At 40.9% G+C, this 17,632-nt stretch overlaps 1 protein-coding gene across 4 annotated transcripts in view; it reads left to right on the forward strand.

Moving 5' to 3' along the window:
- The window catches only part of ARFGEF3 (ARFGEF family member 3), a 165,805-nt gene that overhangs the window by 63,430 nt on the left and 84,743 nt on the right, over positions 1-17,632 (forward strand). Inside the window, exons 5-8 of one of the 4 annotated variants that reach the window (XM_045842823.1) lie at positions 694-762; positions 9,084-9,215; positions 12,218-12,340; positions 15,574-15,616. In XM_045842823.1, coding sequence (XP_045698779.1) covers positions 694-762; positions 9,084-9,215; positions 12,218-12,340; positions 15,574-15,616 — 367 coding nt within the window. The remainder of the gene's footprint in view (positions 1-693; positions 763-9,083; positions 9,216-12,217; positions 12,341-15,573; positions 15,617-17,632) is intronic. The other 3 variants (XM_045842824.1, XM_045842825.1, XM_045842826.1) reach the window with 3 other exon arrangements.

Genomic DNA, 17,632 nt, shown 5'->3' on the forward strand with positions numbered 1-17,632 from the left:
CACTGAGTTGCTGTCTAGAGATCTTGGAGAATAAGGGAATCCTGGGCAGCATCCTGAGGGAAATTCTGGGAGGGAAGAGGACAGTGCCCGTTAAAGAATTTCTGATCCCCTGTGGATTTGGGAAGAGGACAGGAACAGAAACGTACAGTAATGCTTGGGTCTAGGAAGAAGTAGAGAGAGTATTGCAAAGGGGTTCAAGGCACGGAGTCAGATTCCTTGGTTCAAAGCTCAGCTCTACAACTTGTTCCCTGAGTGATCTCGGGTGGCTGATTTAACTGTTCTGAGCATCAGTTTCCTTATCAGTAAAATAAGGACAATAATGATGGCACATATTTAAAAAGCAATCTAGGTCATTCCCTATTGTGCCCAGCACTGAGACTGGCCATTTGGTTTTCGATATTATTAAGCAGACCTCCTAGAGTTGCTGAGGGATGCTATTTCTGGCCTGTCTTGCAGTGATCTGTCTCTGGGGTGAGGGTAGTAGCCTTTACTTTTAAAGTATCTGTCTGTTTTATTGGACAATGTGTGACCACTAATTAGAGAGCAGTGGGTGGAATAGCAACATACTCAATAAAGCAATGAACAAAGGAGTCATAAACAAGACTGCACAGAGGCCATGTGGAATAAAAAATTCCTTTCTAAATTCTTAACCCATTTTCTCTTCCTTCTTCCCTCACCTCCTTGTTTATAAAGGTTTTACTCTGCATAACCTATACCCCGACATTTGACCTGAACGGCAGTGCTGTGCTGAAGATCGCAGAGGTGAGTGTCCATGGCTCCCCCAGCCCTAAGTGCACCCGCGTTTGTGCTGCTTGCTTACAGCTGCTTTATCCCAGCTGGCATAGATATTGGGGTGGAGCAGAGCCCAGCAGTGGGGTGAGCCCTTCCCTGATCATGATTGTGGGGAATTTCCACTACAGACTGGATCTGTGGGAAGCAGGCTGTGTGGTCCATCGTCCTGAGTCATGGTGCTCTGCATGCTTTGTGTTGCTTAACTTTGGGCTTTAACCCTGGAAATAACAGTACTGGTTCTCCAGACTTTTCCACATTGCATCTCAGATTACATTCTTAGCCTGTTTTCCCTAAGTTTAACTGAAAACTATTTGACTCTTTTTTTTTTAAGTTTTTTCTAAAAAACCAAGTATGGATTTAGAGAGATGTTTACTGATTAAATTCCATTCCTGTCTCCTAAGCCCCGACGAATGCATTTCGTAGCTCTCACTGGAGAGCCTTCCCTTTCCACCTGTACTGCAGCCCAGGTAACAGTACCTTCCTTCACTCCAAGAGTGTGTCTAACAGAAAACTTGGCCTCTTGACTGTCTGGCATAAACTTCTGGTTTCTGGAAACCTCATCATTCCAAAACTGTACTTTCATATACTTAGAGTACCTTTTCTTCCATTTCTTTAAAAGAATGTCTTTAGGGTGTGAATATTTTGACAAGAGTGCACATTCAGACCTTCCCAAGGCAGTGGCATTCTGCATTCTGAAATTATGGTGAAACAGAAAGCCTCTTAGTGCTCATGATTTTTTGTTTTTACGAGAATGATTACTATTATTGAGGATACCAGATCGATGCTAAGCACTTTGGGTAGGTTTTCTTTTTTAATCCTTTTTCCTCATCATTATTGAAGTATAATGGACAAATAAATGTGTATATTTAAGCTGTGCAACTCAGTGTTTTGATATATGTATATACTGTGAAAGTCACCAAAATCAAGCTAATTAACATACCCATCACCTCACATGGGTAGTGTTTATATTGGCCAGTTCATGGGCTTTTACAGAATTGTGTGCCATTAAAAGGTGAAAATTAAGAAAGAATTATTGAGCATGTATAATGTTTTTATGTGTTTGTCAAAAGTAAAAGCAGATAATTAGCTGACCTCTCACTACAAGATAAAGCAACTCTCAAATGTGTATTTATATATGTGGAAAGGACACTTTTCTTTAATACACTTATATGTTTTACTCTGTATAGGTGAAGAAAGAGAGTAGCTATCACTATATTTTAAATTGAATTTTAAGCGCTACCTATGAGTACACTTACTATTTGCAAGTTCGCTTTTTTTTCTTGTGGTCAGAACACTTAGAATGAGATCTACCTTCTTAACAAAATGTAAGTGTGCCATACGGTAATGCCGCCTGCAGGCACAATGCTGTGGCCTGACTCTGGAACCCTAGCAGATCTCTAGAACTCACTTGTCTTATGTAGCTGAAACTGCACACCCATTGCATAGTAGCATCTCTCTGTTTACCCATCCAGCCCTTGGCAGTCACCATTCTGCTCTCTGTTTCTCAGAATTTGACTATTTTAGGTGCCCCATTGCTTTTAAAATGACAAGTGTAGTTTTTGATCACAGCAAGAAACAAGGATGACGTGTAAGAGACGGGCTCCTTAGTCCTTTGCTGTGTGAAGGACGAGAAGGGAAGCACAGCATGCCACTGTCCGGCAGGTGCCCCTGGGGCTGGGGGCAGAAGGCACAGGTTGTTGCAGAACCTAAGCCGTGGGGAGGGCCACCAGGAAGCCCTCACTGTCCCTGGAGAGGAGGAGTCGGTTGCCTTTATCATCCTCGCAGGAACCAGTGTTTGAATAAGAATTTGAAAGATTGGGGATGTAATCCCCAGCACTGGACACGTGCTGCCGTGGACCACCCAAGTCAAGGGTGTTCCCTGAGGGTATTGGGGTGCCAGAGTAAGGACTCAGCAGGCCTATCTGGAGAGAGTGAAATAGCAAAGCATGGTCATCTCTACCAAAACCTAGAAAGGAAAAAGAAAACTTTTTTGTTTTTGAAGAAAATCTCAGCCCAAGAGAGATGCAAAGATAAAGGCTTGCAGCTTGGAGGTAGCAGGGACTCTGGAGTGCCATGTTCAGGTGTAAGTGTAGCTCAGCCGCCCCCAGCATGTTGCCTTGGATACCTCCCTGGCTTCTGGCAGTTCCCTGTAAAAGCAGTGCTAGCAGAGCCAATCCCACAGCGTGGTTGTGCCAATTGGACAAGAAAAATAGAAACCATGTAAATAGCTTTCCATGAAGGTCTGGCCACACAGTAAATGCTTCGTCAGTGCTATTATGGAACTCCAGGCTGATGGTGGCATCCAAGTTACCACGCAGTAATGTTATGGCAATGCCCCTGAAACGATGGGTCATCGATGGGCCAGCTTCCCGAGAGAACAATAACAAGCTCACTCCCCCTTCTCATCCTGCCTGAGCCCTCTGAGATTTCCTGGTTGGAAAAGAGTTTGTCCGCGTGCAGGTAACAAAGCAGGGGTCGGACCATCACAAGAAAATCTGTTACTTCCACTGGTAGCTTTGACTTACTGTTCACGAGAAAGACCCGGGATTCTGTTTCTCTGAAGGAAGAAGAACTTGGTAAAGATCTTAAATATAAGTTTGAGAGTGGTGGCCTTTTCTTTGCACTGTGCAGGCTCCCAGAAGATACTTTTAGGCTCACAAGAAGATCCTTCCACCTCCCTGTCTGTGGCAGGACTTGTGACTTAGGCTGCCCCTCTCCTGAGCCTCTTTGAGATCCACCACTCTGCTCTGGTGACTGGACGTTCTGGAAGATTCTCCAGTATAGTGGGGATAGGGAGATTGCTTTTTAATGAGCACAAGAGTCATCACTTCAAAGTGATTTTGATAAAGGGCAATGTGCAGAATGGCCCCTCTGGACCTGGCATGGACATCACCTTCCAAAGAGGAAGAAGCCCGCTCTCCTGCCCGGCCAGTCCGTGGGTAAGGACATTCACGTGCCAGTCGACTGGGGAGGCCGAGTGACCCGTGAGCATGACGAGCACTGGAGGTGCCCCAGCCAGGAGGTCACTCTACCCAGCACCAATCAAGAAGCCACCAAGAGACACACCCTGGAGAGTGTTCCTCCTGCTGATGAGAACAAAGAGTCTTTATTCACCAGACAAGGCTGCACCTCAACACAGTTCTACCAGGCTTAGCTCTCACTCCGGGCTCTCTGCGGCCATTCCCTCTCAGGGTCAGCAACTCTGAGGAGCCTCAGCAACATACAACACCACTTCTTCTGGCAAGAGACGATATTTACACTCAGAGACCGTGTCCTTTAGCTACACCTAATATGTGCTTAGCATTCACTCTCTGCCAGGCACTGTTCTAAGAACGTTAACTATGTTAAGTCTGTAAGCCACATAACAACACTAGGAAGCAGGAATATTGTTACCCACACTTTACAGGTAAGCAAGGTGACACGAAGAGAGGTTCACTAACTTTCCAGAAGTCAGGCTTTAGGAAGTGGTCGAGTCAGATGCCAGAGCAGTGGGTGACCAAGCTTCCGGTCAGGACACCTGCCGCACGTGCTGTCATCAGCTCGCTTGGACTGGACGGCCCACCCTTGGGGGCCACCCTCCCCTCATCACAGACCATGTTCAGGCACGTATACCCTGCAGATGCAGTGCTGAAATGAAACTCATCTTGCCTTTCATCTTTAAAATACATCTCTTTATTAAGAGAGTAATATGCCTCAGTTTACAACTGACAGTGATTGAAGATCAGAACAGGAGACAAGCTTAACCAAAGGTTGCCTAGGTTCCTATAGAAGGTTGACTATTTTTAGTATTTACTTGATTAAACTTTGACCTTTCCTCTTTACTCTCCTGACCTCTGGGATACTTACAGTGGCAAAGCTTCGGAGTCCTTACTTCTAAGTCAGTGGTTCGCATCAAAGCCTGCACACTAGAATCACCTAGGAAGTGTTAGCACAGGTAAGAAGCCTAGGGCTGCCCCAGTATTTCTGAGTTTTTGGTCTTGGAGGGATCTAGGCATGCAAATTGTGTAAAAGCCCGCCTACCCCCTATGATACAGTAAAAGTCAAGTTGAGAATCACTGCTCTGGTAGCTGCTGTTCCGTGCCGCCAACTTTCATTGTAAAGCCATGTTGAAATCCACTGTTGTGCCCTGAGACCTCAAGTGCAGTCCACCCACCAAATGCATGAGCAGCCCCTCAGGCCCCAACCCAGACTGATGAAGAACAATCTGTCTTATCACATTCCCCCTATGAGTCATATGCAAATTAAAGTTTTAGAAGCACTGCCACAAGCAAATATGGCATCTCATTAAAATGAGATCTAAAGATCACGTGTGGCTAACAACACCCGGGTGACGGCTGCCTTGCCTGTGCTGTGGCTAATCAGACCTCCCCAGAAAGTATGGACTCCCCACCTAGCAGTAGCATCCTCTTGGTGGCGACCCCCCAATAAGTATAAGCTTTTGATTCCTCTAATTCCCCTTGCCTTTCATCTTCTTCTCCTGCCAAATCGCTTTCACACTTTCTCCTTCCCATTTGTCAGTACTTGATACGTATCAAACGTGTTCCTCAAGTGCTTTAACAGCTGATTATGCTACAGGGCTATTGCACTGTTCCTCTGAGTATGTGTTTGCAGCCTTTAAAAAAGAGGGGAAATTCCCTCCCCCCACTCAATCCATATTTATGTAATCTGGCATAAGACCATGGAGTGGATCTATTTGTATGAATAGCATAACAACAACTTATAAATGTAAGTATATGGATCAGTTATAAATATTAGATTATTAAATGACTGACGTATAGGTAGTTTAAAAAGGATAATAGTAGAATCATCTGAAATCATTGTTTATATCAGATACAGGAGGTAGGAGTGAACATCTCTCTTATACAGACCTTCATTTTATGTATCTTTCTGAATTTGCAAAATAACTTACCGCCTGTGGGTTTTCATCACAGAAATCACTTAAGGAAAGCTTTTTCGTCACCAAAAGAGAGTTATACTGCCACAAAAAATAATCATGTTCTGTAGACTTACGGACACCCAGTGATTTTTGCACTCTCTGAGGTGCTTTTCACCTGCTAGGTTAGCCTTTGGAAATCTGCATCTCGATGTTTGAAGCAGGACATCTCAGCCTCAAACTACCCCTTAGCCCAGGAAGCTTTCTTGGTTGTATCCAAACTTTTCATAAAGATAAGTCTTTCACTTAAAAAAAATGACCTTTTCTCCTCTTGTCACCTTTAATATAGCTAGGGAAATGATTTATTTAAAAAAACACACCATAAAATAAACCATTTAAAACTGCTGTGGAAACATTAGGGAAGAATCCAAACACACCTTTTCTCTCGTGCTCTGGTCTGCATTGCCTGTTACTCAGCAATAGTGCTTAGCCTGAAATCTGTTGATCAGGAAATGGGATGTGTACTTAAGTTTGAAAAATGAGGCTATTTTCCCCAAGGTACGGCTGAAACTGAACAAGGATCATTAAGCATTTAAATTGTAAATAAGAGGGCAGCAGCCTTCATTTGTGTGTGTCTAACTTAACTTGCTTAATTAAACTGCGATAATGAAAGTTTTTCAGTACAGGGTCTTCCGTAATACAGGACTAATTAGAAATATCACCAAATTTAGAAATGGAGAATTATGAAATATTCAATGTGTTTCTGTCTAGTTTTATGAATTGTCATTTCTAAAACTCCATTATGGATGCATAATTTTTCTCTTTATTGATTGAGAGCTGGGCCCAAGATTTCTCTTTCTACAATGCCCAAATAGGCAGATATGTTGAGTTTTCCAAGGTTAGTTATCTTAATAGAGGAAGAGCTGTGGGAATAACAATTGCCCAGGTCTTAGGGTTAAGGAAGAGGTGGTACTGTACCCAGAAGCTCTATGAAGCTGATTTGAAGGCGGTTAATGATGTTGTTTCATTAGAAGGATTTGGGGCATCTTCTCATGCCTGCTAAAGATTCCTTTATGGGATTTTTCTCAAAGTGAGGAAGTCTACTTTGTAAATGTGTATGTTCTGGTTTGATCTACTTGTTGATTGCATGGCATGCTGTCAGGTTAAGCAAAGTCTGTCTCAAAGACCATTTTTCATTCTTTAAGACTCTTTCAGGGACCTTCCTCTTGCATGTCATCAATCCACCCACTGCTCAGTTCCAAAACACTGGTTAATAATAGTAGCTACTAAGAGTTGAGTCCTTAGGGCATCTCAGTAGCAGCATTTTTCATACAGCGTCTTTTAATCTTTACCACAACCGAACTAGGTAAAGAATCCCAAGGAAAGTGAGGTTGATTTGCTTATCCAAGGTTCTGTGGCTAGACATTCAAATCCAGACTCTTGACATCTCAAATGTGTGCTGTTGACCACGGTGCTCTATTGCTCCCTGGCAACTGCCATCTTAGACAATGTCAGTAGAATCTTGTAATAATGTTGGTGACTGGCTAAAATTCTTAGGAGTCTCACCCACCTGGGACCTTTACCAAGGCATTTAATTGATAATGGCTCTATGGTGTTTTTATACATGAAGCAGAAGTACTGATGAATTTTACCTTTTTTTGTGACCGTAGATTCAAGTGACCATTAGGCATATTCCACATTCTTGGGTATTTTTCTATATCAATGCTGAGTTTATCTTTTCCGAGTGTTATGTTACCATCAAGGGATCTGGAGTTCAGTTTCATTTCGTTCCACTTGTTACCCCACAGAGCTTCAAAAACAATGAGGTCAAGACCTGCTGTCAAAGATTTCAATTAATAATTCTAATTGTCATTAAAGTATTTTTTAAATTGAGATGTCTTACAACTCTTGAGATGTTCAATGGCACCTTCTTTTTTTTAGTTCAATTATTTCTGAGACATACCTCAAACAAAGTACTCTACAGTTTAGGAGCAGATGGTCTCTAGATATAATCCAGAAACAAAGTGTGTGGATGGCTTGAACCATTTTTCTTGGAAGCATCTTATTTGTTAAGTTCTCTGCAAGGCTTGGGGGAGTCACCCTACCTCCTGGCAAGAGAAGTGGCCAGAAGAGGCCAGGCCATGGTCTCAAACTAGCCGAGGCCACTGGAGTAAGGAAATCCCATTTCTTTCTCCACTTTTCCTTCTGGAAACCCTTTCTTTTCTTCTTTGTGCACCAGTCTCTTTACTGACTGGTTTGACTCCTCTGCCATTTCTTTTGTTTGGCTATTTACTGGCAGATGGGCTTTGAGCAACCTAGTTGTTTTGCAAGAAATGTCTATACTTCCCTTTAATCTCTGACTTGCATGGCTCTTGAAGAACTTATTTGGAATTAGAAGACACACAGAGCAGTGCAGAGGCCCTCTCTACTTCCTTTTGGGCTGGTTCAGAGGGCAGGCGCTGGAGTTCAGTAGAACCTGTGTAGACCCAGCAGAAGACTGTGCCTGAGAAGGTGCAGGAGTTGATGGGTTGAGGTGTCTCAATCCAATTTAATGTCAGTGAAGACAAGGAGAACCTGGACGAGAAAGAGGGAAGTGACGATCAGAGTTTTCCATGTATGCCCCAGTGTTTTAAAAATTTCATTTTAAGTGAGATCCAAAAGGAAAACCAGCAAATGTCCTTACCTGAGCACGGTGCTCAGACTTTGAGCTCATCCTGTGTGTATGCACCTGTGTGTTTGCATCAGCAGGACCCGTTTCCTGAAGTGCCTGCTGTTCCACACCCACCTGTTACTGCTGCTCACCTGGAATCAGCCCGGTCACTGAGTGCTCGTTGTGATTCAACATCTTGTTTAGACTTGTAATGTTAATCAAAATTTTCCTTGGTTCTTATGTGATCAATAAGCATTCATAGTCTTCCCTGTATAAAAGACAGCTCTGTTTTCTTGTAACTTAATCTCAAATCCTTTTTCTTTTTATGAAGATAAATTCTTTTTATCTCCATAAAAATGTTCCAACTGGAAACCTGCTAACTCTTCTCTTTATGGAACTTACTACTCAGCATCATTCAGATGTGCCACTAACCCCATTCAGATAGGAAAGAGAAGGGAAATGCACAGTTTAACAAAGTGAAGCTCATACTCATTTTGCAAAGTTAAGCAAATTGCTATTGTGGAAGCTGTTTTAAAATTTATCACTTTGACCAATATTGACTATCTGCTACCTTTCACTTTGCTCCTTCATATGTAATAATAGTGATTCCACCCTGGGTATAACCTAGTACTGTTATTTATCAGTCTACTTCCTTGATGACATAAAGCTTTTATTGCTATGAATGGCTTGCAGACTTGGGTTTTTTTGTTCTTTTCATTCCGCCGTTGGGTTTGTTTTGCTTCACTAACAGTTTGTTTTTGCTCTCAGTTGTGTTTAGCATGCCGTAAAGCTGGATGTCCACAAATGCATGAAATGATCAAAATGTCCATTACGAAAGTCCTCACTGCCCTGTGTCTTCGTGCATTCCCTGACGATCAGGGGCCTGTGGCTTTTCACAAGGTATTGGACTTGGTCCTATGAGCCTCAGGCAGAGGTCCAGGACTGAGGCTTTTTAATGTCAATTCTACACTACGAAAGCAAAGGGCATGGGATGTAGAAGTGACCTTGGAGATATGGAAAGAAGAAATTGATGAGCCCTTTTCCAGAAACTCAGCCTGCATTTGGACTTGGTATTCTCTTGGCTTCTCTGATTCAATGTGCTCATTTTAGCACTGCCCCATAGTAACAAAAGAAGAACATTCACAAAGTAAAAAAATCATTGGCCTTTAATACAGTGGTCAGGTTTATCATCAAATCCCTAGTTCTATGAACCTTACCATTTTATCATTTTTTTAATTATTATAGTAAGTGTAAGAAACTTCTCTTTAGAAGATGTCAGGATAGCTGAAAGCATTTCTTCTGGGTAGCAAGATTATCACACACATGCTCATTTTTATATTTAAAAAGATACCTTTTTTTACATGGAGTATTTATACTCCCAACTTTGGCAGGATGAGCTTTTCAGATTAATCCTTTTTTTTTTAAAGCAGAGTAAACATGTTTACCCTTTCCCTAAGTAAAATGCCTCCTGCAATAAGTCATTTCCACTGTTACACCTCTAGCCACTGAGAGTGGTGGGGACATTCAAAGCTAAAGAAGTCCATTTGGTACTCAGGAAGTTGTCCATATACAGCACACTGTTCGTGCTACTTAAAATCCAGTCCCTCATGTGTGCTGTCTTTCATGGGTCGAAAGTGACTGATGTGATTTTTAAAGGAAGGTTTTGTAGCAGCTATGGCCCTTAGTGTTCAGCAGAATTGTGTTTATATTAATATAAAGTATGTAGTTCAGCTCTCAAGATAGCTACTCTTTTATCCTTAATGCTTATAGACTTCACGTTTCTCCTGAAATTTAAGCTCAGACACTTGAAAGATCAACAGTTATAAAGATTTCTTGGGAAAATGTAAGATTTAAAGAAAACTTGCATTTTGATATAATTAGAGTGCCTAATTAAACTGTAGAGAATTTGGTCTCATCAAAGTGAGACGCTGCACTCATTTAGACATACTTTCAAGGCTTTTAAACTGTTTTATCACATGCAAAAAAGTAAAGGCCTTTCCGGATTAAAACTCTTTTTTTCTAAGTATGTGTAAATGGTACCTTCAAGTACATTAAAATCCATGATCACTTGAGAAAATGAATTTGCAATTAACATACCCTAAATGGTAGTTTGAAAAATAAATATTTTGGAACTTGCTCTGACTTTTTTCACTTAAAATGAATACATCCAAACCAACTTCCAATAAACTTTTAAGTTTTAAATACTCTTTTAGAATAGTAAGCATTCAATGGGAGATAAATTAAACTGTTAGAAAATATTTACTTTTACCTAGTTAATTTTACCAAAAAGGTGATTATAGCAAGGCATGGTGGAAACTCGAGCTTAAGCATTAGCAGCAACAAAGGTTACCATTTAGTCCGTCTCCCATCTCAGTTATCAGTCATCAAATTCCATTTGCCATTTGGGTGAGGACCAGTATTTTCAACGTAGATAATCTTGGAGTTATTCCTAGGAAAATAACATAGGTACCTGCACCCCTTCTTTTCTTTTTGTATATCTGAATATGCTTGGTAATGTGGGAAGGCAGCATTCCTTTTGGAGAAAAAAGTGGGCCAGGCTAAAGCATGTGTGTGTTGTCAGGCCCATCCCTCACCTTTCAGAGAAGTTAGAGGCAATAAAATCTGGGAAATCATGTCACTGAGCATCACCGTCTTCAGCTGAGGGCTCTTTCCCCTTCAGGTTGGCATTTCTCCAGGCTGTGGCCGTCAGGGGGCCTCCTCAGGTTCCACCGGACGTTCAGACCCAACTAGACCACAACTGGCATTATGTTCCCTCGGCAGGAAGCAGAGACAGGTCAACAGCAGGCGTTTGTCATTCCCAGGGGGCCTCACACCAGTCCTGAGGGTAGTTTCTTGCTCTCAGATGTCAGCTTAGGAGCAAGAAGATGAGGGCAGTCACCTTGGCTTAGGAATCACATTTCACCTACAGTTGACCCTCGAACAGCACACAAGTTAAGGGCACTGCCCCCTCATGTGATAGGAAATCCACGTATAAACTTTTGACTCCCCCAAACCTTAACTACTAATAGCTTACTCTTGACTGGAAGCCTTACCAATAAGGTAAACATTGGTGAACACATATTTTCTGTGTTATATGTATTATATACTATATTCTTACAATAGAGTAAGCCAGACAAATAAAATGTTAATAAAAATCATAAAGAAAAGAAAATACATTGATAGTACTGTACTATATTTATCAATACCGTCAGTTTAAAAAAAATCATATGGAAGTGTACCCAAGAAATTCAAACCTGTGTTAGTCAAGGGTCTCTGTGTATAGGAACCAGTATCTCTATGACTCCACAAGCAGAGCTTGCAGAGCTCCCTCAGAGGACGTGATCAAAGGCAAGAGTCACTCAGGGAACCTCAGACCTGTGACTCCTCACCAGGTTTTAAAGTTCATTCACAGCTTTCCCAGCTCAGATACAGCTTAGTAATCAGGGGACGTTTTCCCGGAAGCCATGCTGCCCAGTAGCACTGCTGACATCCACCTTTATCAAGTTTACAGGAGAACAGTGAGAGAGAGTTAATCCGAGGTCAAATCTGCTGATAGAGCAGAAAACAGGACTTCATTAACCCTCTCCCCATACCTGAGAACTCAGGGGCTAATAAATTATTTGGCATACCAAAAAACTACTAAGTTGCATTCTCCTCTGGTGCTCAGAAGAATAAGCTTCTAAGAGGGATAATCTTTAGGGAAATAATACATTTCCTACATGGTCAAAACATAAATGCCTGGGGATTTTAAATACATGTAGGACTCGTGGATAACTCGTTCTAAATCAGGCTGACTTTCCACTTAAGAGGGATTTCATATCCTCTCTGGTCAATTCCAAAGCATGTCGGTAATAAACTGCTGTCTATGGAGTGTGTATGTTGCTATCTTATTTCTTTACCAGGTGTGCATTGAGACATACACATGTAGCTGTCACCAGCGTAGTATAAACACTGCTGTGCGGGCCACTCTCAGTCAAATGCTGAGTGACTTGACTTTGCAGTTGCGACAAAGGCAGGAGAATACGGTGAGCCTTGCGATATCCACACTTTCATCACAGTCTTGCCATTGTCCCTGTGTGTCACTGCATGTTGCGTGTCCCACATCCCACATGTCCCTCCACGCCACATGTCCCCCTCCCCCACCCCCTGCCAGGGCTGCTCCCTACGGAAACAATAGGAAGGGCTGGTTTGGAAGAACATTTATTTATATAAATTAAGCTCTTTAAATATATATTTATGTGTTTCACTCCCAAGCTTTGAGAGTTGTGTTTTCCTTACAGTTTCTGTGATTTTTTCAGTTATTTTAAAAGCCTTTGTAAAACATTTTTTTGGAAATCATTTTTTAAAATTCTCAGATTAAATAAATTACATAAAAGCATTGTGACATATTAACAAATACCAGAAGTAAATTCAAAATTAATTACATGCTTTGAGGTTTGGTGTATGTGGGGTTTTTTGCTAACTAAAAGATTGTGACTGAAGGGGAAGGCCTCCTTCCCCTTACGGTGCTGTCAGGGTGAGGCTGGGCTGGTCTCCTTTTTGGCATCAAAGCCTATGGGAGCTTTCGAACAGATTGTTCCTGGGAAAATGTAAATGTAATTGTTTTCTTGTATAAATTATCACCTGGGAATGTTAATGAGGAGATGATTCCTCTTCAAAACTGATTTTTTTTTTAGATCAGCCTCTGTAATAATTCAGTTTAAAGCTCTTTTAAAATCTGCAAGAAATATTCTGGAGTGAACCCTATATTGTTTTTTAGAATAGGAAATCTCAGTGGCAGTCTGAAATAACTCAGAAATTAATTTTACAGAAATTAAGATTCCATATTTAACTTTGAATATTTCCAATTTTTAACTTCAATAATTATGTAATTTTTAGAAAAACATGGAGTTGAGTGGAACTTTTGAGATTATCTGGTCAAATTCTTTTATTCCTTGTAAAAACAGACAAGGAAGGCAAAGCCCAGAGAGGCGAATCTGAAACCTGAAACTAATGAGCTTATCAGTGAACTGGCCAGAACTAAATCCCCGGTCTCCTGAATCCCAGCCTAGGTTACTAATGTGAGTTCTGGAAGCTAGTGTTGAAAAAGTGACAACACTAATCATATGAAAATTAATAATGATATTTTCTTTTGTGTTTGCTATATCCAAAGTCCAACTTTCTATTTAAAAAGTAATTATTTAATTTTTTTAGGTATTTTTATTATATTAGCATAATCTTTGCTAAAATTATTTATGCCAGCATTTGAATATTGTGGTGTGGCGATATTAGTTTAAAAGATATTCAGATCTGTAAGTAGAAGACATGTAAGAGAAAAAAATGTTCTTAATGAAAATGAACCTCAGATGTTGAGAATCTTCGTGTTTAATATACAGTCATCTTTAATCTTTGCTAAATGGCAACATGATGAAATACTGTAATGGTAATGATATCTTAATGTTTTGAGAGGAAATATTGAAATAAAACTTTGTAGTTTCAAAGTGATTTCAATTACATCAGTCATTTAATCTTATGTCTAAATTTTTAAGTGGGAGAGTGTCAGGTTTCAAATGGCTCAGCCTCTCAGCTCACGCTGCCCTTTTGTGAGAGTGATAGCAGGTGTAGTTGCAGAGGGCAGCATCAAACCCCGGGGCTACCTGCGTCTGACCTGTGTACTGTGTGGCTAATCAGCCTTCCGGCCCTGCTCATCACTGACCATCTGGACTCACCCAGCTGGAGGCAAGATCCCAAGCTACGTGGAAAATTAGTGTTTCCTGTTATTTCCTTTCTATTACTCATGCAGTCCCTGGAGATGTTTCCATGTCCCAGAAAGACACAGTTCTCAGTATGCTAATATTTGAGTACTTGTGATGTCTACTAGAAAGACGAAGTTTTGCCACCTAAGAATGACTATTTTTAAAAAGCTATTAAAGGGAAATGGTCCATAGGAATGGTGAGGTCCCCTCCAAAGGGACTATGTGTTCTCCCATAGGGACACTTACCTTTAAGTGGGGACCATGTGAGGTGTGTAGCATGACCCATCGCTGGAAGGACATTGCAGGCCATCTCAGCATCAGGGACACTTGAGTATAATGGAAAGAAAATTAATCTAGAATGCCAAAAGCGTGCGCATGAACTGTACCTTCAACCTACTGTCTACTCACGTCCCACCCTACTTCCAAGTACAGATTATGCAACTTGATTTTGCATCCTCAGAAGCCCCAAGTTATTACCAAGCTTTATCATTGAATTATTTAAATACAAAAGCCATTGTTAAATTGAAATTCACTCACTTTGAAAAGAAAAAAATGCTACTCAGGTGTGGGGGTGGGTAGGTGGTGTTGGTTCTCCTGTCCTGAAAAATGATTTAGATGTGTTTCTTCCAGAGAATGTTGTTTTTAACTTGTATTTTGGCATGTACTGAGCTGTAGACCCTGACGTAGCATTTCACAAGGAATGTGTGGAAGCAGCTGAGCTTGCAGATTAATGAATAGAGAATAGTAGAAATATGTGCCTATAAACAAATTAAAAAAAAAACAGTGCCAAGTGTCTGGTAGGAAATTAGCATGAAAATGCCCTCTTACTACCTCCCAAGGTAGTGCTAAGAGGTGGGAGTCTCTGTAGTCACTGAATTCTCCCCGCAATGGGAAGTCCATCTAACTGTTGGTAAATACCTTTCCCTTCCTGTTCCCCTTACCTTCAAGGTTCTGTCTTTCCCTTGATAGTTCTGGGTCTACCAAGCAGCAGACTAGAGGGGTTGGTCTGGTCAGAGAGTCGAAAGTTAATGTTCTCCCCCTATTAAACACGAAGCTGGTGCTTCTGACCAGCCATCATCTTTGCACCTGGATTTTGAAGTCCAGAAACCTGATCACTGTGACTAAGAGTTTGTATTCTCTAGGTGCCCATCAGAGTGTGGCCTGTGACCCTGGGAAATACTCCTCTCTGTGCAGAGATAACTCAGCTATTTAGGTTATTGCCCCCAGCCACAGCTCAGCACCCTGGAACGATAAAGTGTCCCACAGGGCTTAAATTCCCAGGAAGTTTCTGAACTCTTGAATGAATTATTTTTGCAACTGATGAGCTCAGTTCCAGACATATCTTTTCATAAATACCAGGAATAATGAAATGCTATCGGGACCTGGAGGGTGAGCTTAGGTGAGCTAGCTGAGCTCTGAGCGCTCAAGATGATGTTTTGTTTCTGAGAATTTTCCGTTGTTTAAGAGTCGGGATTCTTCTTGCCTGAATCTACTAATCATCCTGTGTGTGTCTCCCTTACTAGATAATTGAAAACCCAGACGTCCCACAGGAATTCAGGAATCCAGGTATTGAACTTGATTTTTGCTAGTTCAGTGTAAAAAGCAGGTATTGGAATGCCTCCTGTGTGCTTGGTGTTGGGGATGTGGGGAGGAGGATGCTCTCAGGGTAGTTCACCACTCCCTTGGTGCTTCTGCTTAGCTTTGCTTTATGATTGGTACCTAAGAACCAACTTGGTACAATTGAACCAGTGGTGCCTTCTTCCTTCTGTTCGCCACAACCACACCCGTTCCTGCTCCAACTGTGTGAGGGAAGTGAACTCTTCACAGGCCTTCCTCGTTCATAGTGAAATCAGGTTTATTAATCGTTAAAATGGAATGGATGGAAGGTTATAGAAACTGACTGGTACAAAGTGCTATTGCTTTCGAAGTATGTTTGTGAAGTACCAGTTTTTGAATATGAAAAATGAGTTACCTCACAAGGAATCTTGCAGAAAGACAGAAATCAAGGTAAGGAACTTTCATTCTGATTCACGGGAAAATAAAAAAAGTCCACATATAATTGATAAGCAGTTTGATTTTTTAAAAATGTTTGGTAGTATTTGTTTTCTGAAAGAGATGAAAAATTCAAATCATCTAATTAATAATATAGTTTTATTTCAGACTTCAGTCATTTAAAAAATATTGAAAAAACTGGGTTTTTTTTAGATATTTTTGCCAGTTAACAACAGGGAGAAGGGGTGGAGTGGAGAGAAGATGAAAAAGAGAAGGGATGAAAAGGTGAGAGAGCTAGGCAGCCAAAATTAGGAGGAAAAAAGTACATGAAAGATATGAGAAAGCAAAGTATCTAAAGTCATTTTTTAAAGCATTGCTTTAATGTATAGTTTTAGTCACATCTTGCTATATTCTTGGGCTGTGGACCAGAAGCGCTACAGAACCTTTCACCTTGTAATACTCCCAATGAGAAGTCCCAACCTCTTCTGCCCCTCTTTTCTTCTGTCAGTTGCAGTGCCCATAAAATCTTCATTGATACAGAATGATTGTATAAACCAAAAGGGAGGTCAAAATCCTCTTGGTCAAAGATATGCCTTTAAAAAATGTATTAGTAGGAAATGGATGGGCTCATTTGAAATTTATCTAAAATTGAGTTTCAGGACTCTTTATGGGTTTTATTTATTTTAAACTACATTTTATCATTGCACCTTACCATATCTCATTTTTTCCCCTCAATTTAAGATCATAAATGCTGAAGATCGGCCATTTCTTGTTCATCTGCCCTCTTCCAACTTTACTTTTATTTCCTCTCTCACACTCTTGCCATTTTCCCTCCCTTTTCCGTGACTTCATGGTCATTCGTGCATTCGTTTATACATTCATCAAATAGTTATCCACATTTGTATAGATCTTTATAGGTTTTTATTAACAGAAGAGCAAATGCCTCCACTTGTTACCTCACTTGACCCATTAGTCTGGGTCATTGGTATCGTTTACCTCATTTTGCCAAAAAGAAAACTGATCCTTACCCAAGCTTGTGCAGTCCCGCAAACTGTGGACCGGTACTTAGGCAGAATCCAGATTTCAGCCTCTTTCTAGTACACCACTCCACTGCTCTTGTGGAAGTTTCGCGGCTAGCTTCTGGACATGAACATGTTTGGTTATTGTTTTTCCTTTCTGACATTGGCTGTTGCTCCATTAAGACCGTGTGCTCTGAGGATGCTGGACAGATAGCTGAAGCGGGTAAAGAGGGTGACCACATTGTTTTGCCCTCTGTCTAGCTTCCTGGTTTGAAAAACTTCCCTTTCTCCCACGCTGCCCTATTTTATCTCTTTGGGATACAATTCTCAGAATGCCCAGAAAATCAAGAATTCAGAATAAGGGATACATGTATAGTCCACTGGCCTAAATATTGAGAAAATCATTGTCAATTGCATTGTGTTTAACCAAATATCCTTTAATTATGTGCAAATGAATTTTTAGAAGAAACTATCTATTTTCTTTCTGGACTTTTGAGTATTTTATTTTGGAAAGGAATTATTATTATGTTTATAATACATTGCATTTTGGTGCCCTAAGGAAGGCTCAGTG

Source organism: Phyllostomus hastatus, unplaced genomic scaffold, assembly GCF_019186645.2.
Source record: "Phyllostomus hastatus isolate PE091 unplaced genomic scaffold, TTU_PhHast_1.1 phas_contig_40, whole genome shotgun sequence".
NCBI classification, from domain to species: Eukaryota; Metazoa; Chordata; class Mammalia; order Chiroptera; family Phyllostomidae; genus Phyllostomus; species Phyllostomus hastatus.